This window comes from Streptopelia decaocto (assembly GCF_964273445.1).
Source record: "Streptopelia decaocto genome assembly, chromosome: 6".
NCBI lineage: Eukaryota > Metazoa > Chordata > Aves > Columbiformes > Columbidae > Streptopelia > Streptopelia decaocto.
Window position 1 is genome coordinate 34965216 of NC_138660.1, and position 20640 is coordinate 34985855.

Consider the following 20640-nt stretch of genomic DNA (forward strand, 5'->3'; position numbering starts at 1 on the left):
ACTTGCACGTGTGTACATGTACCTTCTACCTGTGTTTGAAGCAACCGTCCTCCACTCAGGGGGATGGAGAGGGAGGATTCCTTTTTAAGGCAATTTTACCTTAAAATACAACCACTCTTGCCCTACATTTTTCTCATATAGCTGTCATGAGACCAAGTGGGCACCCTGGATGATCTGACAAGAGAAATTCCAATTTCCAGCACATCATGCATGCCAGGAACTCAACAGCCAAAAAGTCCAACTGGCTTGTTATAAATGCAGCGGTCAAAATAAGGACCATCACTTTTCATTTTGGCACCAACGTTTGTCTGCCAACATGCTACCGGCTAAATAAAGGAGCCTCTCCGATGCACTAGTAGAAGGCCAGTGATTTAGTGCCTGCCTGGCATATTTTTCCACCATGACTGCACCTCTGCAGTGATGGTACACCAGACATTCACATGCTAAAGCACAGAAACAGGCAACTCTTGTACCCAAGGCTTGCAGCCTACCACCATGCTGATGGAGGAGATCTGAGCCTATGCTGCACCTCAGGCTATAGGCAAAGCACAAGAGCAAGCTAGACAAGTCCATCAAAATGCATTGGATATTAAAAGCCACCCTCAGGAACAAACTGAGAACGTTATGAAAGGATCGTGCTTACCTCTTGTAACATCTGTTAGTGCTGGGCACAATTTCTCCTCCATAGCAGCTTCCAGTGTAACCAGGACCTGCTCATTCAGCTCAGACAGCTCCTGGGCTGTGGACGCTCTGAAACTCGTGGCACTCTCGCTGGCCAACCTGCTCACTTCCTTCAGGTCGATGTTTCTCACACCAACTGCAAATACCTTGACACCTTTCTGTGCGATTTCCAAGGAGGCACCCGGCCCGTCATCTGTGGACACCCCACCTGTGACAATGAAAGCAATCTGGGGAACCCTCTGGTCAATTCGGCTGCCGGCCTCCTTCACAAAGTGTTTTGCTTGGATGTGCCTGATGGCTGCACCGGTATTTGCCACTCGACCACCTTTGTAGATTACTTTGTTGATGGCATCTAAAATCTGAGGTTTAGTGGAGTAGTCCTTGAGGAAAAACTCATCAGTCACATCTGAGTTGTACTGGGCCAGTCCTACCTGGATAGAATCACCATCCCTATAAATGGCATCCACCACAGAGTAGACAAACTGAAGAACTTCTTGGAAGTTATCTCTCCCCAGATTGATGGAGCCATCCAGCAAAAACACAATGTCAGCCTGCTTTTTAGCTCCTGAAAAGATTACAAAGAAATCACAGTTATTAATAATTGTTTGTGGCATCTGTAATAATTAAGATGCTTAGTGCTTTGTGAATTAGCGTAGTGTTTCTCTACCTTTTCAGTTTCATGAGTCTTTGGCATGATTTTACATCTGTACCAGAAGAAAGGTTTTAAGCAACACATTTGTTATACTTCATGCAACATTACTTGTTTTTGTGATAGACAACCTCATCTCATTTCAAATTTAATTCTATTCTTTCTTTTGCTCAACAAGGTCTTCTTCAAAGTCTTCTTTAAAACAATGTGACTAAACAATTGGTAATCAAAATGCGATATTATGTTAAGTACAGGAAGAATCATTTTCACATTATATATATTCTATCTGTATTGTGTCCAAAAAAGTCTACAGGATGAACAGCAGTCTTACCAGGTACTAAAAAATCAGGAATTTCTGTTGTGGGTATTGGACGTTCTTCAAGAATGTTCTGCACCCTGTTTTCTAAAGTTGGGAGGTCAGTGAAGTCCTGTACCACAAGCACACGCTCAGGATCATTAGTAATGACCTGCAGCTGGCTCCTGTCCACGTTCCTGGCTCCGACACCCAGAGGTTTAATGTTTGTTGAAGTGATCACGTTAGCAGGTCTGTTCACATCATCCTGAGACCGATCTCCGAGGATGACAACCAGGTGCTGGGGCACTCCATCTTCTATCCTGCTCCCTGCAGACTTGATGAAGTAGTTCTTCACCACGTAGTCTAGGGCTTTGCCAGCATTCACAGGGGATCCCCCTCTAAACCTCAAGCGACGGATGGCTTGCATGACAGCATTTTTGGACTTGTGGGTCTTCAGGTAGAACTCAGGGAAGACGTTGTTGCTGAACTGTACCACACCGATTCGTACTTTGTTTGGCCCAACTTCCAGCTGCTGAACAATTCTGCTGATGAAATCCCGAATGTGAGCAAGCCCATCAGACCTAACGCTGTCGGAGCTGTCAATGAGGAAGACTATGTCCTTTGCGTCAGCAGGAATATCTGCAGGGAAGCAAGGAGAGGGGAAATAATTTGTGTGCCAAGCCTTTGCTTAAGTTTTGCTGGAGGATTTCTGTGCTATCTGCTCTCATAGGATGTAAAATTGCACAGTATATTTTAGCCAACTTTAGGCATGGTGCTACAGAAAGCATCTCCAAAAGGGCTTGTCTGCAAGTGTGCATATGTGTGTTAACAGTCTGCCTAATATTCGAAGTATGTATTACTGAGACCCTTATCTATTTCGTTCATTAATGTTCTTCTCTGGATTTGTCAGTGTTTCCACTTCATTTTACCTTAGATTTATGTCTCTTTCCTAGAGAGCTGCTAAATGGGAATAGGCAATATTTGACTTGAAAATCAAAAGTTATAATGTATTTAGGTACGTCAGTAGAATTTCTGTATGTCTAAATTTTTCTTCTAAAATTGTACATGTGCTGCATCTTTGCTTTTAACTAAGGAAAACTCAGTTTAGAGAGAAAGATGGAAAGTTATTTACAATTTTGGGCAACATTCACTTGAATAGCAACCCAAAGGCAGCTGGTGTTGACAGAGCCTTACCTCCAGGGGGTTGCACATCTCCCAGTAGACGTCTGATTTGGTCCTCAGTCAAGGTTTCAATAGGAGCCAGCAGCTTCTGCTCAAGGCTGGGCAGTTCCTGGAAGCTGGAGACTTGAAATACATAATCAGGACTAAGGGAAATCTGTACCATCTCCTCAGGATCCACATTCCTCGCTACAACCATAGGTGCCACCCCCACTTGTTTGACTTGGAGCGATGGGTACTCTAAGTCATCGTCAGACTTGCGTGAGGACAGGATGATCAAAAACTGAGGGACACCCTCTTCTATGCGGCTCCCCGATGGTCGGGTGAAGATGGTCTTTGCCACAAACTCAAGGGCCTCCCCCACGTTCACCTGCTGCCCTCCCTGTGGCCGCAGCCGTCTCACAGCACTCTGCACTTCGTCCTTGGTGGAATGGGCGTTGAGCAGGAACTCCACGTGGGGATGCTCACTGAACTGGACCACTGAAATCCGGGTGGTGTCAAAGCCCACATCCAGGTTGTTCACAATCCTCTCAATGAGATCGCGGATGAGGTAGAACTCCTGGGCGGCGTAGCGAGAGCCGTCAACCATGAACACAACATCCCGCTTCACACCCGCTGCAGGAAAGAAGGCAGCAGTCAGAAGATGCATCAGGCATTGCTTGTAGAGCAATGCTCTGCAAGCTAAGCTCATCTTCTACATCACTGGCCAATGCCTTTGGCCATGAGGAGAATTATCATTTTCTTTTTCCCTGTGTTCTCTCCTGAAAGCCCCATCAGGCAGCTCTGGGCTCAAGCCAGAGACAGGACTAGGCTGGTATGCACATCCCCAGGCAGTGCAAGAACAGCAGCTTCCAGAGCAAAGGATGCTAGGGAAAGCTGCACCAGTAATTCCTTGTGGGATCTCCACCCAAAGAAATGTAGCCTAGTAGTGCTTCTTACTCAGGGCAGATTGCCAAGCAGCCTGGGGTTTTTTTTACACTCAGTACCACACCTCTTTCTTTGGTTTGGTCCTCTAGCAAAGCTCCTATCCTTTTATTCCCTCAACTTCTGCCTTTCCAGGATGATTTTTTGTTTCTTAATAAAATATTTTCTGCAGTGGTCATTCAGGTCAGAGCCTGAATTATTGCTGAGCATCAGACTGAGAAGTGTGGTTGGAGGAAAGCAGTCTGCCTGTGAAGAGCCAGAGTAGGATAGTGGACTTTAAAGGGATTGATCTGGGGTGGGTACCCTTCATTCCTTCATCACAGGCATACACTGGCTGGATTTCATTCAAAGTGAGACCAGAAATGGAATATATGATCCTTTTCCTGATGCTCGCTTCCAGTTTCCCTTTCCCCAGAGAATGAGCATGGCAAATGTAGGACACAGCAGCAAGCCTTATATTTAGCAGAAAGGTGATCTTGATTTATAGTGGTGTGAAGGTGTCCCTGTAGCATCTAAATGATGCGATTTCCATTCCAGGAGGAACAGTATGGGCTTAAAATCTGTCAACTTAATACAAGATTAGGGTTGTGTCATACACTTTGTGAGTCTTTCATGTGGATACAACATGGACCACGTTGAGGGACTGGGCTTAAAGGTGGCTTGGCGTAATTACACAACTCCTACCAACCCTAGGTAGTTCAACAGTAAGACCAAGATGAACTTGGAGTCTTAGTTGTGACCATCTTTGCTTTTCTCAGTTTGTGTTGCAACCATGATGTTACCAAACATCATATTTTGCCGCTGGCTCTCGGTGCAGACACAAACATCTTCTCACCTGGGCTGGGTGATGTAAAAATCAGATCAGGGGCAAGTGACTCTATCTCTTTCTTGGTCAGCCGGATGACTCTGTTCGAGACGACCTGCTGCACTGTATCCAGCTGGCTGAAGTCAGGCACAGAGATGGCAAAATCTGGGAGGAAGGAAATAGTCTGCAGCTCTGTCAGGTCAGCATTTCCAATCCCGATGCCAAAAGGCACTGTGCCACTCGTCTTCAGGACCACTGAGGGCCTCCTTACATCATCCTGCGACCGGTCAGCAGTCAGCAGAATCAGGAACTGTGGGACACCCTCTGCTATCCTGCTGCCACTCGACACCGTGAACACATTCTTGATGAGATAGTCGAGGGCTGCACCAGTGTTCAGAGGAGATCCTCCCATAATCTTCAGCTCCTGGATGGCATTGATGAGATCTGCTTTGTCTTCATGGGTGTCGAGTAAGAACTCGGGTTGTATGACGTTGCTGTACTGTGCGACGGCGACACGGACCTTGTCACGACCGATATCCAGGCTTTCGACAACTCTTTGGACAAAAGTCTTCAGTAGAGGAAAACCTCTTCTGACACCATCCGAGCCATCAATTAGAAACACCACATCCTTCTTCTCACCTCTCTCAACTACTGTTTGAGACAAGTAAGGTAAGGGGGGAATAAGTGAGATTCTCTTTTGCAGTGATTATTATTCTCCACATACATTGAACCATGGTACAAAAGCTCGGGCAGGGGAAATGGAGGTGTCAGGATGGGTGGTTTGGTTCCTTTGCCATCGGATGCAATCCCTGGCGAAGAGGCAGATGGGTGGAAGTTGGTGGAAACTGCATTGCAACACACGCCAGGCCTTACCCCCCAAGTCATAGAATCATAGGACCCACAAGAAACAGGATGTCAAGGGACTCTGGGTGCCATCGCCTACCTGAGACTAGGAGAAGCCATCTGCTCCAAAGAGGTCTAGGAAGCTGGCACATGGCTTTGAATGTGCAACAGGAGTCTGGGGCATCAGGGATTTCTCAGAGAAAACTGAGTTTCTGAATGAAATGAGATACTGAAGAGAGGGTGCTCACAAGGAGCTGGTGAAGAGAGGAAAAGATTTTCTGAGGAATCACTGAACTTAGAAATGCTAGAGACTGGTTTTTGTTTTGTTTTGTTTTACTAACTTCAAGCACAAAAAAAATGCTAATTGTGACCAAACATTCTTTAAAAAAAAATAAATAAATAAGTAAAAAATAATGAACATAAAATATCTAAGATCAGAGAACTGTTGACATGTTCTGCTATTGATTAACAGAGTTGCAAAGCTTTGGCTCAGCCAAGCAGAAGACATCACTGCCTCTCAAACACAGCTACTGGTGGATGGCATCCCCAAAAGTGTTGTTGGCTTGTTTATAGCAGGGTCAAGAGGGACAAGCAGAAGCATGATCTGTCCCTCTGAAGAAAATATTAAATATCTGCTTGCAAATGTCAGACATATAAGGAATTAACCAGGACAACTGAGGTCTTAATGCAGACTTCAAATCAAGTTTATTATTTAAGAGGAATGCTAGAAACTTGGTGGGTTGATACATGGAACTGGAATATTAACATATGTTGTGTTGAGCAATACAGGCAGACATTGCCTGGTGTATGCCAGGTTCATACACTTCTTCTAAAGTTCAGGAGCAGAAGAGAACCCTATCAAAAGTCTCAGGGGAGCAGACAAAGAGTTTAAAAAGTATGGGTACTCTTACTAGGTGGCTCTATTTTAGCCAAGAATAATAGGAAAAGTAGATGATGCAGCAGCTACTTGTGAGCAAATAGCACAATTATTCACCGTATTTGGTGGTCAAAGGAATTAAAGATGATCTTGACAAGACAGAAATGGTTTGAAAAGGGAGGATGCAAATCAAGAGCACCAGTTGCACTAGTCTATGTTGAGGCAGAAACTGCACGAATACAGGAAGGGCAATGACTTCACATGGAAAGGATGGAGTAAGAGATGACCAGGGGACACCATTGTTATGCTCTGGTCTTGTGCAGCAGCCTGATGTTGGAGAGACAAGGGTGAAAAGGTAGAAAACCTACAAGGAAAGATTGAATGAGCTGGTTACACAGCTAGTGACAAGAGGACCAAGACAAAATGTACATGGCAAGCTTAAAGTAATTGAGAGGATGTCATACAAAACATGGAAATGAGTTAACATCTGTATCCTTCTTGAGTTGCAGGAGATGCAAAAGGCTTAAACTATGACTAGGAAGGCAGAGGTTTGACATTGAGGAGCGGTATCTACTGATACAGATAAAAGCAATTGAACAGATTTATTATGGAGGCTGGGAAATCTCCACTGAAGGGGTTTCAGAACATGTTAGACCAGTGTCAGCTGGTTCTGGACAAGGAAATCTTTTGGGGACAAGGGTATGTAGCAGATGGCACCCTGAGATCCAACCTTATTGCTTCCTTATGTTTCTATGATTCTAAATCCATCTGCCCAGGACTTTTACAGAGAGATGACATGGATGTTTTTACACTTTTTCTTGTCCCCATCTGCTGTTGGGAGACAGATTAGGGCTTACTCAGGAAATCACGCAGCTGGACATGCATAATTTCCAGTACCGCAGTGTGAATTTATAATTGTGGCTGTGTGACTTTTTTTATGACTTTTTTTTTATTCTTCAATTATTCCATACTCATCTACTGAGCTTGTAACAGTAAATGAGTCAAGAGCATCTAATTTATTGATGCATAGGTCAAAAATGTAGAAACTCCCATCATAATTTCTAAGAAATAATGGAGCAAGAGTGAATCCAGTACACTGCAGTGCTCCTTACTCCCCACCACTCCTCCAGAAAAGGAAGGATGGAAAGAGAAACTGAGACAAGCCTTTATTTTCTTCTTCTAGCCCATTGCACATGAATTCATGCAAGATCTCAGGGGCAATGACTCTCTGTTATTTCAGGTTTGCACCACGTTTTGCACAGTCTAACAGCACCTACTGCAGCTCTATCAGCCAAACAAAAGGTTTTTCCTTACTCATCTTTAAAAATCAGTTTTGACCTTAATGCTTTGCTGGACCAGGGTCTGACTAGAGGAAAATCCAAGTACAATAGCAGTTTCCACATAATTGTTTTAGACACCACCAGACCCAATTGCCTGTGTTACCAAATTGAGGGGGGCATGTAAGTGATGTCTTTCAGCCTTTTGGAAATCCCAAGGGTCCCTGTACCTGTTGGCTGAAGCTGGATAGTTTTCAACAGGTTGACTATGTTTGGCTGAAGTTCTGAAATTCGAGGGAGGGAGTCTACATTCAGGATGAATTGTGGGGCGTAAACGATCCTTTCCAGCTCTACGAGGTCAGCATTTTTGGCTTTGAGAGCAAAGGTCACGACTCCAGCTTGCTTCAGAGCATCTGACGGTTGCTCCACAGCATCGGTTGATCTCCCAGCAGCAAGGAGAACCAAAATCTGAGGAACCCCCTCTTCAATCCTGCTTCCAGCTTCCTTCACAAACAGCCTCCTTATAGCTTCATCTAGAGCAGCTCCAATGTTCAGTTGCTTCCCGGTTTTTATCTTCATCCTTTTCACTTTCACTAGCATGTCTTGCTTAGATGGGAGTTCAGCAAAGTCAAATTCAACTTGAATGGTATCACTGAACTGAGCTACAGCTACTCGTGTGGCATCAGGACCCACGTTCAGTTCAGAAATGACTTTGTGTACAAAGTCCCGGACTGCAGGAAAGCTACCCAAGAGGTTGGCTGAGCCATCAATCAGGAATAAAATATCTTGCTTGCTTTCTAGAATAAATTCACAAATGAAAAGAGTTGGGAAAAAATCATATGAAGGCATTTTTCTTCTTAAACATCATCCTAGAAACTTCTCTGAAAATTAATGGGGTTTTAATATGCAAAGCAAGTGGTTTTCATTTACCAAAGTATCCAAAGGCTACAGGAGTAAACAGTAACTTTGATTTATTTATCTGAGGAGGAAAGGGAATCAGGGACACCTCTCTCCTAAGACTCAATAAATTCAGGCACCAGACAGTCATCTCATACATTGTATTGTATCAGGTTAGTCATATCATAAATTTGCTGTTTCATATTAGGCCAGTGGTGTTTATGCTCTTGTTTATGTTCATGCTGTGCATGAAGCACAGCACCAGGGAGGTATATTTTTTGTTCTTTAGAGGCTTGGTGGATAATGAGACATTAGTTCACACATACACAACGCACTTTCTGTATTCTCTTAAAGTTCTTCTCCTAGTTGCAATACAAAGAGGTATCAAAATCCATAGGTGAGTTATGACTTTGAGAGGAGAAATATCCTTTTACCTGTTTATGTTTGATGCCCCTTTAATCTCATTAGATATCCAAGGCAAAACTGAATAGCTCATATATTTGTGTCTTAACATCTTTCATATTCATCTTCATGGTCTCCTTACCATGCTAAGCACTCCTGGTTGTTTTTATAACTTCATATTCACTTAGCCACAATAAGAGAATTAGCAAGCAAATACCTGTTTAAAAAAGGTTAATCTTGCCAAAAGCTTTGGAGTTTAGTATTGGAGGACAACTTTGAATATCTGGAGCCAAATTCAGCCTCCGTGGCAGCCTGATCAAAGGACTTTGACAGAGTGGCTCTGGGGAAGGATTTGGCTCCTTGTACCTGGCTAGACCTTTCCTCCTCTGTGCTCTTTGGCACTAATTTAACCTACACAAACTACTCCTTGTGGCCAAAGGAGTATGTGTGCACGCTTCCATTGCCTGATAATACATTTACAGATTGTGACATTATCATAGCAACAGAAAGGGAATGCCTGAGTAAGTGACTAGTAGGAATAAACTTACTCAGATCCTCCTTCAGTCCTGACCTGCTGAAAGACTTAAAATCGTGCTGTCTTTAAAGTGTACTAGCAATAACTTGAACAAAATTAAGAGGTGACTGTGTCAAGCCATGTGTTTAAGGTTAAGCACAGCCCTAACTCCTCTGGTGACTCATGACCTTGAACAGATGTGAAGATGAACACTGGGAACAAAAACAGGCAAGAAAAATAAGATTAACTTAATGCATTCAACATTAAGGAAGGTAGGTATTACCTGTTGGGGCGAGTGGAACCTCTTCCACACCTCCACTAACATATGTTGTTATAGGCTTAATTAACTCCTGGGGTAAAGCTGCCAGAGCACTGAAATCATCCATAAAATACACCATTCTTGGATTAAAGGCAATCTGTTCAAGTTCTGCCTTATCCACACTCCTAACTCCAACAGCAAAAGTCAGCACTCCAGCCCGAGCTAATTCATTGGAAACTTGCAAGAAGGGGTCGGCAGACCTCCCTGCCATCACCAGGACTAGGACCTGTGGCACTTGTTCATTTATTCTGCTCCCACCAGCTTCCGTGAAGTGATTCGAAAGCACAAAGTTCAGTGCAGAGCCAGTGTTCAGCACTGACCCCCCCTTTGGCCTCAGCTGCCCCATACGTTGAATTATGTCTGACTTGGTTTGGTACGAGTATAGAGAGAACTCAGTTTTAGGAGTGTCGCTAAATTGCACTAAGCCAACTCGGATTTTGTCACTGCCGACATCAAGGTAGTTAACTAGGGTGGCAACAAAGTCACGCACAAAGGGGAAGTTGGCATTTCCAACGTTGAGTGATCCATCCAAAAGAAAGATGATATCCCTTTTGGTTACTTGAACTGCAGTAGAGCACAGAAAATAACATGAGACATCACAGAAAACAAAAATAGAAATTTCTTTTCATGTGTGCATACAGCATACACTGTACACGCATGTAAATATTGTTAGGAGGAAGGGGGAAGAAAAAGAGAAGAGAAAGTGCAATAGGCACATAAGTAACAAGGACCTTGCTGGAAAGTACTAAACGAGGCATGGGAGGTTTCTGAATTTTATTGAAAAGTCTTTTAAATGTCAGATTTATCAACAGGGCTCAGCCTCTGGCATGGCAGAGGTTTTCAGTGGCTGCTAATGCCAGAGTTGCATTCTCTGGCCAAATCCTTAGCCAGCAAAAGGCATCTTCATTAATTTTGGTGGAGCAACACTGAATTATGCCTACAGATACCTTGCTTATCTGCAAGTCACCATGCATTTACTTTCCAACAAATCTTTAGCCAATGTTTCTCCTTTCTGGCATCTAAAGTGTGATTTGTCACCCAGCACTATCACCTCTTTATTAAGCATTCTCCAGTTCCATGGGAGTGCTCCCAGGCATTTCTAGGTGTATAGAACCATGTCCTGCCCTACAGAGGCTTTCCATGGTCATGCTGTACAGCCAGCAGCTGCTGGCCCCCAGTGCAGAGTTAGGCTTCACTTGCATGGGAAAACTCTTCTGCCAAATAACTAATTTGGTTGGTATTTTGAGTAAGTATTAAAAATAGCTTTTACTAATAGGCTTAGAAAAGCTGGTCCAGATGAGGCTGCAAGAGCTGCCTGAGACATCTGCCTTGGGACATCTGCATTTGAGGCAGAAAACTGCATTTTTATGTCAGACATACATTTTTCAGGCTGCCGAAGCAGAGAAAAATTTCCCACTTCTGGTAGTAAACAGCCAGTTCTATGCTCCTTTTTTAAGGATAAAATCATCTCTGAGTGTCTCCCAGCATCTGAGCCCTGAGACATAAATCTGCAACATCACAGCATCATCCTCTTGTGCTTTTTGCTCTAAACATGTCATGCCTGGACAATAGATCAAAATGCTAAAACTTTAAATAAGATCTCAGAGATCCAAAGAGAGGGCTCATCCAGTGCATAACCACTGGATGCCTTCCTCCAAATAAGTTATTTGAGAATATACTTATGCCAGTTCCTAATTCTGTTCAATATATTTCTGTTTAAAGCATTTACCCATGTGTATACAGTTATATTCACCCACTTCTCTAGGTTACCTTGTCCCTGTAAGCTTGTTTTTATATATATAAAATATACAAATACTGAGATATTAAAACAAGAAATGAGAAAAGAGCTCTTTGAAACACAGGCACTGCTCTCAGATTTTACAGACTGTCTCAATTTTCTATATTTTTAATTTTTCCAAGAAAACGGCCATTCAGGGCCCAGGGTGAGACAATATCTAGTTGAAATGTAGCAGACCGCCCAGTGTCAAAATCTGTTATCTATTAATAATCGTCATTTTATGGAGTAGGATATAATTACTTGCTTATTATGTATGTGAATAGCTGTGAGTACAGCAGAGCAGAAGGACTGGGAAAAAAGAGAAGCTGCATGAATGAGCTTTGAAGAACATGGAAGTTTAGGAACATTTTTAATTTATATTGAAAAATAAAAATGTCAGGTTTGGTGTATAGCCATGCAAAACTGTATTAGCAGGAAGTACATTCTGAAAAAAAGCTTATGAAATGATAATTCCTGTGATATTCATCTTAATTAAGGACAGGTATTGGCAAACTGATTTAAAATGTCTGCTCTTCATGTAAATCAGTTATAGGCTCTAATTTTTTGAAGACTTCTTTCCAGAAATCAATTTATGTTGTGCTGCAGTTTATAATTTTAAATTACTTGGAAAAGCTAGAAAAAATATGGATATGGTTTAACACCCACTTAAGCCAAAGTGAACCTCACTGGTAGCTGGATGAAGTCCTGTTTTTCCAATGCTTATGTGCCATGGGACAGAAATACAAAACTCAAATATGATCTAGCACAACAATAATTCAACCTTAATCATCACTATCAGGAAGAAATCCTGAGAAATTTGGTATAAAATCTCTATGCAGCTGGTACCTCTCCTGAAATGTTGGCAAAACTGCCTCAAAAGACATAACTCTAGTGACTGGGTTGCTTCCAAAGCCTACTGATGTCAATGGCAAGACCAAGTGAAAAGAATCCTCTGGCTTCCCAGGCTTTGGATCATCTTCTAAACAGATTAAATTAAAATCAACACTGCAATAGTCTCGTATGCCTCTTAGGGCTTGAGCTGAGTAAATGATAAGAAAACTACAAATATGTTCTTAAAGGGTGAGTTTCAGTCCAACAGTGTCAGGCTAGCTTTCTCTGAACGTCTCTATGAAAAACTTGCTTATTTTCTTTACACTCAGAAGAAACTTTAAAGCTTTCTTGAGCAAATATCCACTACAGGTGATTTTCAAACTGGGGAAGAGATTAAAGTATTCACAGTGTGACCTGTTCATAGGTTACATAAACCCCAAGTGAGAGAAAAAGCCTCCACTGAACAACTTCAATACCTAACTACTAAAGCACATCTTCAACATCCAGGCCTTTAAATGTTGGTGACAAATATGGAATGGGACAAAAATCTCCAGGAAGCAATAACAAAGCTGAAACCACAACCTCACTACAAAATTCACCGATCTGTTCATGCGCATTTTGCAAATCAAAGAGACACCATTTATCTATGCTGAAACATGTGCTTGAAGCTTTTTTCCCCCTTTTCTCTACCTATCATAGAATAAGAGTTGACAAACATATAAATCATATGACCTTAATTAGAAAAAAGTAGTTAATTACCTGATGGTGGTTCTTCAATAATCAGTCCTCCAGAGAGTGTCCGGATAGGCGACAGCACTTCAGGAAGAATGGCTTGCATGAACTGAACGCGGAAATCATTTGGGTTGAATACAAAATCTCTCTCATGGGCAATTTCTTGAAGTTCTGCGAGGTCAGCATTTCTCGACCCAATAGCAAGGATCACTATGCGGTTCCTTTTCATCTCCGCTGCAGCTTGGTCAACAGCATCCATGGACTTACCACCAGTGATGAGCACCAGCATGGGGAGCACCCCTTCCTCCATCCTGCACCCAGCAGCACTGGTGAAGAAGTTATTCCTCACAAAGTCCAGTGCCGACCCAGTGTTGAGAGCAGTACCACCCATGAGCTTCATTCTCCTCACATTAGCCATTACATCCTTTCTGGTCTGGTGGGTGTTAAAATAAAACTCTGGCTTCACAGTGTCTGCATACTGTGCCACCGCAACTTGGATCAGGTCAGGTCCAACCTCCAGCCTTTGGACGATTTTGGCAACGAAATCGCGAATTGAGTTAAAGGGTGCAGTCCCCAAGGCAGTTGAGCCATCTATGAGGAAGACTATATCCTTCTTGTTCACTTCAATAACTGCAAGTAACACATGAACAAAATGTTAGCAGAAGCCTTTATGACACTCTGCGCATCAGTTCTGTGTCAACGGTTCAGCAACATTTAGGATTTCTTGTTTGCTTGAAGTACTGTTACTCTCAAGAGCTTTTAAAAGGTCCTGCTTTCAAAACGGAATTATTTTTAGGTTCTAGCAGAGGGCTAGTAAGAAACCTGATTGAACGTTTCCCCTTTCTAAAATGCAAAAGAGTTGAAGAGTTGCAAGAATTGCACTGTTTATAAAACTTAACATTAAAATGTGTATACACATCAAAACAAGAAAGAAAAGCAAACAGTCAGAATAAATCTTCACACTCATCTGGTACGTGAGACAAAATAAACAGCTGATGCTCCCTCTGTCTTCAGATCAGCCATCTGAACCATGCCAGAGCATGCTTTGGTCTCAGGAGGATTAGATTCCCAAGAGCAATGATACAAGCAAAGAACAATCTTCACTTAACATACCTGCACTTCAGGTCTTCACATCCTACATCTTATTCCTTATCTAACAAAAACAAGTTATGATTTTTCTTGGTACAGCTTGCCCAGTCATGGAAGAGCTGAGTTATATTCTGGTTGCCATGTCTTTAACAAAACATGTCCCCTAGGTCCCCTCTGAAACTACGTTATTGACAGTGGCATAGGACACAGAAAGAGCACAATTAGCTCTCCCGTTCCCTGGCTAAGTTTGAAGGAAGAGAGTTAGGGAGAAAAAACCCTGTTGTGAGGCATTGGAACCAAAGTACTATCATATTTAATACAGCAAATGTACAAGAAAAAACAGTAAATATTAACAAGATCAATACCATTATGATAAAAGCATTATACATTATCATCGTGGAAGATGATCTTAATACCATCTTTTAGACAACCCCACTCACATCATCACCTCCCTGATTTCATGCCATTGAAGTGAGTAAAGGAAACCTTGTGTGTCTTCCAAGTTATGCCGAAGCATTATGGATCATCGTGTTATGTTGGACTTAGGATGTCCTTAAATCACCTACCCACCTAAGAGTTCCTGACATGCGGTCAATATTCAAGGTGGCAGGTCCAGCATGTCTTGGGCTCATAGTGCACAACCTGGGGGGAAGAGGAGACCCAGCATTTTTGGGATCTCACACCCCTCAGGGCAAGCGGTAGCAAACGCTCTCTTGTCCTGCCCGGGGTGGAAAAGGGCAGCTCTTCAGCCCATCAGGACTCCTCTGCATGGAGGCTATTTACTTTGGATTAGAACAAAGAACAAAGCTTTGGCTGCAGTCCTTCTTGGCCGTACACCAGCTGGCCACGGAAAGCAATGCTCCCAAAGGCTGGTCTCCGTCAGGTTTCTCATTAGGGGTGAGTGCCATGAGATTAGGCTACCCCCAGGAGTGATTTAGAGCTGGAGATGACATCTGTGACTTGGCTGCCCCCTTTGTCCTCAGACCCCAAGAGACCTGCCTCTGCCAGCCAGTGTGATCCTTTGCAAATACCTCTCACAGAGTCTTGCTGGAAGTCTTTAATTAAAAGACCTGTTGTCAAACTTTGAATCTTAAAATAGCCTGCTGTGGTGCTGTTGGGCACAAAATTATGAGAACCTACATGGAGTGAATGTGGTTGCACCCTCCCCAAGCCCCAGCCTCACATGAACTGCCGGTGGCTTGAAGTTGACTGCCCAGGCTGTCAAAACAGAGTTATTGACAAAGCAACAAGGATTTGTTTAAATGATCCCTTTCCCAGAGCCATAATTTTCAGCATTCATCCCCCCAGCCAGGTTTTTTTCCTCATCAGTTACTCCAAGGAAGAGACAGCTGAAAACAGGAAACTTTTCAAAAGGATAAGAAGGGCTGAAATCTCTGCTTTGCATCACACAGGAGAGATGTCCAAAGAGCTTCCTTAGCTTGTCAGCAGCTAGATACCCAAAAATGGAGGCCCTGGAAACTTCTGACTTTATATAGAAGTTTATGGGGAACATCAAAGGGGCTTTGCAAAGATGAGGGAGGCTGGGAAGGAATAGCTCCCTCCACTAGTCATTCCTCTTGCAGCTCTCAAAACCTGCGGTATGTTTCCTTAGAGAAGAGAAATGCAAGAACCGAAACCAAAGCCCGCAGGAAGAAACACCCCACGGTGCTAATTTCAATGGATGCAATTAAAGCAAAAGCATTTTCAGCAAGGCTGTAGACATCTCATAGGGTCTGATCTAGAGCCCAGTAAAACTGATGATAATTCTCCCAAGAATTTCAAAGTATTTGGGATCAAAGCACTGTATCTTTGACTCTAAAAGCTAGGAATTTGGAAGGTGTCAGCATTGAACCCGGCCCTGTACAGTTCCCTCCTCGTTGCCATGTCAGCTACCTTTAGTGAAGTACTTCATCTAATTTAAACATCCAGTAGCTAAAGGAGGGGGGAGAAGAGATGCAGAAAGGCACTTTGAGGCATCCATTCATCCCAGGAGGAACAGCATACAGCCAGAGAGCTAAAGTGAAGCAAGGAGACTTCAGTATTTCACAGGAACACTTGGCATCTCAATGTGTTTGGCAACCCTTTCAGCTTGCGATGTGTCTCCCAAATAAGTGCTTTACTCTACAGGCTTCCAAGGCACTGATGTGAATCAAGCAGACCAGCAAAAATGAATTTCCATGGACAATAAGGAAAGTAAATTCCCTAAAACTCCTTTTAAAATACCCTACTTCTCCATTTAGTGTATCTGTCCAAATGTAATTGCACAGGCTAATCCAACCGTAGTACCTTCTACAGATGAGCTGGCATTTTAAGTTGAAAATAAGCAAGTGCAGATGAAATCAAATGTACCAACACTTTCAATCTTTCCATTCAAATGGTTAACAAATCAGAGGGGCAGAAAGAGAGGTTTTCCATTTACTTGCATGGGTCCTGGCATGCAGATTTTAGCTAGACATGCAGACTTCAGCTTATTTAGTTAAATATGGTTCTCGCGGGGTGTGACAAGCAGAAGTTCTTATGTTCTTTCCTGGAATAATCAGGGCAAGATCGTCAAATAATTATTTAGGCAAATTCCTCCCTTTGATTTGAACCACGGGATAGCAATCATATTTAGACACAGATCAGTAAAGATATCTGGAATGCAGTTTTATATGTCAACATACATCATGAGTTGAACAGTATGTACAGAACTCCAGGCTGGCACTTGGATCCCAAAAATATTGTTTGCATTAAGCGCCGTGGTAATTAAGTGCAGCAACTCCAGCCTGGCCCTTTCCAGGGGCCTCTGAAGTAGGACATATTTTGTCTTTCATAAAGCCTCTCTATCAGTAGATTTAACTTAGTCATAAAAACCATAGGATGAGAAACTCTTAATCACCTGTTTGCTCCATAAATCCAGATATTCATTTTTCTACTGCATCCAAGCTAATGCTAGTCCAGAAATAATGTCAGTGGAGACTTAAAAGTGACAAAGTGACCAAAGTGGAATATTGACACCTACATTTTCATTTCCCATGGCCTCATAGAAATCTGTAAAATTTCTCAGCTTACAGATTAAAGGAAAACATTTGTTAGCAGGGCAGAGATTTCACTTTCACTGAGGGTTGTTTTGCTTTTAAGTTCAACACCACAGGAATTTCACCCTTTTACCCAGGATAGTGCATAGTTTCAATGAGGTACAGAATTTTACTGTTTTAGCAAGCTGATAACTTCAAGCCTGTGAAACAAGGATCCGTTTAACTTCCCTGTTAACTTCCTCAGTCAAATTTCATTCTCATGACACTTTGGCATATAATGTAAACTTATGTGATATAAATGTTTTCAAAATTGACAGTGCTGCAGTATTTACCTCCAGGGTGCTCAGATATCCCAATAAGGATTATGTGAGCTTTTTTATACTCTGTTTGTATCCTTTAAAATCCCATGCCATGCCAGTTATTGACACAAAACCTCATGGTATTCAAAAGATAACCCACTGGGCAAATGCGTTTCTGCACATTAGCTGCAGGACTATTTGTGTTTCCCATTGTTTCTCCATGACCAGACCAGAGAGATGCATTGCAAAAAATAAAAAAAAATAAATTAAAAAATTAAATGGTTCTTAGAGCATGCAAAAGCTCATTCATTCATCGATTCATCGAAATGCAACAGTCTAGAAAGGCATACATACCTTCAGTCACAATGGTTGGGGCCTCTAACAAAATGAGTCTTTGGGCCACTCCAACAATGTTGGGCAGTAATAATTCTCGAAGAGCATCAAGGTTACGGATATCCAGGGCAGTAAATGCGAAGTTTCCATCAGTAGCGATCTGCTGCAGCTCTGCACTGTCAGCATTCAGGACCCCAATGCTAAACGAAAATATACTAGCTTGCTTCACTGCTAACAAGCCCTCTCGGATATCATCACTAGACTCTCCACCACTTATCAGCACTAAAATCTGAGGCACCGCTTCCTCTATCCTGCTGCCTCCCGCCTGGGTGAAGAGGTTCTCCACCACAAACTCCAGTGCCGCACCGGTGTTCGCTTCCTCGCCACCGCGGAAACTAAGTGCCTTCACGGCATCCAGAACATCCGCTTTTGTGGAGTAGCTGTTCAAAGCGAACTCGGTTCTGGGTTGATCACTATACTGCACCACCCCAATGTGTATTTGCTGAGCTCCAACTCTGAGGCTTTCAATCAAATTTACAAGGAAATCACGTATGGCTTGAAAATTGACACTTCCGATGTTGTTTGATCCATCAATAAGGAAAATAAGGTCAGCGGACTCTTGAGCTTTAAAAAAAGAAATGCAAAAGGTGAAAGCATTAAAATGAGTGATTACATGCAGTTGTACAGTGTTCTGACATGTTTATTGGAAAACCAGTAAGAAACACGAAAATGAGAAAACAAAACACATGTTCAATGAGGAGGTGATGTTTTGTTTGCCTCTTAGTTCTGCATTCTGATTGAATATGAGCTCCCAGCCCCATCCCAGTAGCATCCACTGCCCATCAAGAGACGGCTCAAGCAGACACAACCTGAGCTGGTGGCTGCAGTTACACAGGGGTCACCATTATTGGCACATATAGAAAACTTGGCACAATATAATTTTTGGAAAAATAATCCATTCCATCAGTGGCCAGTACTGTCCAAGTATTTAGATAGAGCCAAAAGAAAAAGGTAGATTCTGGTGGCAATTTATCCTGAAGATAGCAGAGGAGAGCAGTAATATTCATAGGACATTTTCTTCATCACACTTTTTTTTTCCTTTTTTTTTTTTTTTAAAGAACAAAAGCCACCATTTATCTGATGCCTAGAAAGTTTCAGCCTCTCCGTCTGAATATATTGGCTTCTCCCACTACAAATTATTAATATTTGAAATGCATTTGTTAGAAATAATTGAAAAAGTTTTGGTTATTATTCTTGCACTGTAACTGTTTTACCAGCTGTCCAGGATGCACACAAAGGTATTGTCCAGCAAGCTGACCTACAGAATTTCAACCTGTGCCACTCAATAATTGGCTTGCATTAATTATTTTGCACAAAGATGCATTAATTATTGATAGAGCAGTCTGGTCTGTATTTTTCATATGGACTCTGGATATTCAATCAAGGAATGCAGAATCAGGTTAAAACAAGGTGATGAAATCAGTCATGACACAATTATCCAACTCTATTTGTTGTGACTATACCCACAAGATCACATGCATCTGCTGAGAATATACACACACCAAACATGGCATGAACATGGTTATTGAGTGGGAAGCATTTTTGCTGTAAGACTTACCAAAGCAGACCCAAAATGCCCTGGTGTCTGCTCTTGCTGCTTTTGCTCAACTAATTTTACCATCAACATCACCAAGAGCTGTATGCATGCAAAACAAGGTGGGGGGTGAAGATGACCCCAAAGCATGCTCAGATGTTTCTGTGCTATTACTCTCCAACCTCGTTAAGAAATCAAATTCCAGATTATTTGCAAATTAATGACAAGCAACTTTTGGAAATGCCAGCCAGCTCTCAACTTTTGAAAGCTGAACATGAAACAAATAGCAAAGCTGGCACATAGTTTAGCAAGGCCAGGAATAAACCCGTGGTTTTTGCTATCAACCAGCAGTGTTAGCCATTATTTTGTCTTTGCCTGTTTACTTGTTTTTCTAGCAAATGTTCTCATACATCACAATCCCACCAAGAGATTGACATTATGCCACAATTTCAGTGACAAAGAAGGAGGTCTCCAGGGCATCATCACTTCCCTGAGCCAACACAATAGCCAGTGTGGGCATGGAAAACATCAACGTGGTTCAGAATTGCAAAGGGCTCCCGGTTTTATTTTTCCATTGAGACAAAATTTATTAGAGGTGCTTAGAGTTGTCTTTACCATGCCATTTTCAGCTGCAATGTACACATTCTACTTCTTCATATACATGAAAAGGAAATCTCAAAGCAGTTGTGCCCAGCACTGCTTTAGATACCCTGGACATCTTTTTGAGGAATAAGATTTCACACACTATTGAGTGTCATCACAGCATCATAGGCCACTTCCACAGGAGAGGAAATTCATGTGAAACAGATGCGTTGGATAATTTGTCATCACTGTAAAAAATCCTTGTATTTCAGTGCACATTTATGGAACAAGTTGGTGCTGGAGAACAAATAAAAGCATGCTTGTTACACAACTAAGCAAGGAGGGTCAGATGAGACAGACAGTTAGGATTTAACGAACACTTCAGGGCAAACTCGGGGCTGACTTTCATACTTACACTAGTCAGCTCTGGGGACTGCCACAGACCATCAGCTTTGGTACTCTATTCTGGAAATCCTATGGGACTGTGCTATTTTTTACATTTCTGTTTCATATTAGGGCTCATTTTTGGCATAACATCCACAAAATTTTTGTGCATTTTAATACTACATGGAGTTATCAGCTGAATAAATAACTTCTTAAACTCTTATGCAAACAGTTACTTGTACCATGCTTTGCACACTGTCATCCAAAGTTTAGGACCTGTAACATCTTTTTTCCATGTTTAATGATCCTCTGTAGATCACCCATGCAAGTCACACAGGGG

The 20640-nt window shown here is 42.3% G+C and overlaps 1 protein-coding gene across 7 annotated transcripts in view; it reads right to left on the bottom strand.

Annotated features, from left to right (window-relative positions):
- The window catches only part of COL6A3 (collagen type VI alpha 3 chain), a 62086-nt gene that overhangs the window by 29627 nt on the left and 11819 nt on the right, over positions 1–20640 (bottom strand). For 5 of the 7 annotated variants that reach the window (XM_082054951.1, XM_082054950.1, XM_082054949.1 and 2 more), the window contains 8 exons: positions 17762–18364; positions 13030–13632; positions 9627–10226; positions 7761–8327; positions 4564–5184; positions 2820–3419; positions 1662–2264; positions 644–1246 (listed from right to left, as the gene is read on the bottom strand). In XM_082054951.1, the coding sequence (XP_081911077.1) occupies positions 644–1246; positions 1662–2264; positions 2820–3419; positions 4564–5184; positions 7761–8327; positions 9627–10226; positions 13030–13632; positions 17762–18364 (4800 nt within the window). The remainder of the gene's footprint in view (positions 1–643; positions 1247–1661; positions 2265–2819; positions 3420–4563; positions 5185–7760; positions 8328–9626; positions 10227–13029; positions 13633–17761; positions 18365–20640) is intronic. The other 2 variants (XM_082054953.1, XM_082054954.1) reach the window with 2 other exon arrangements.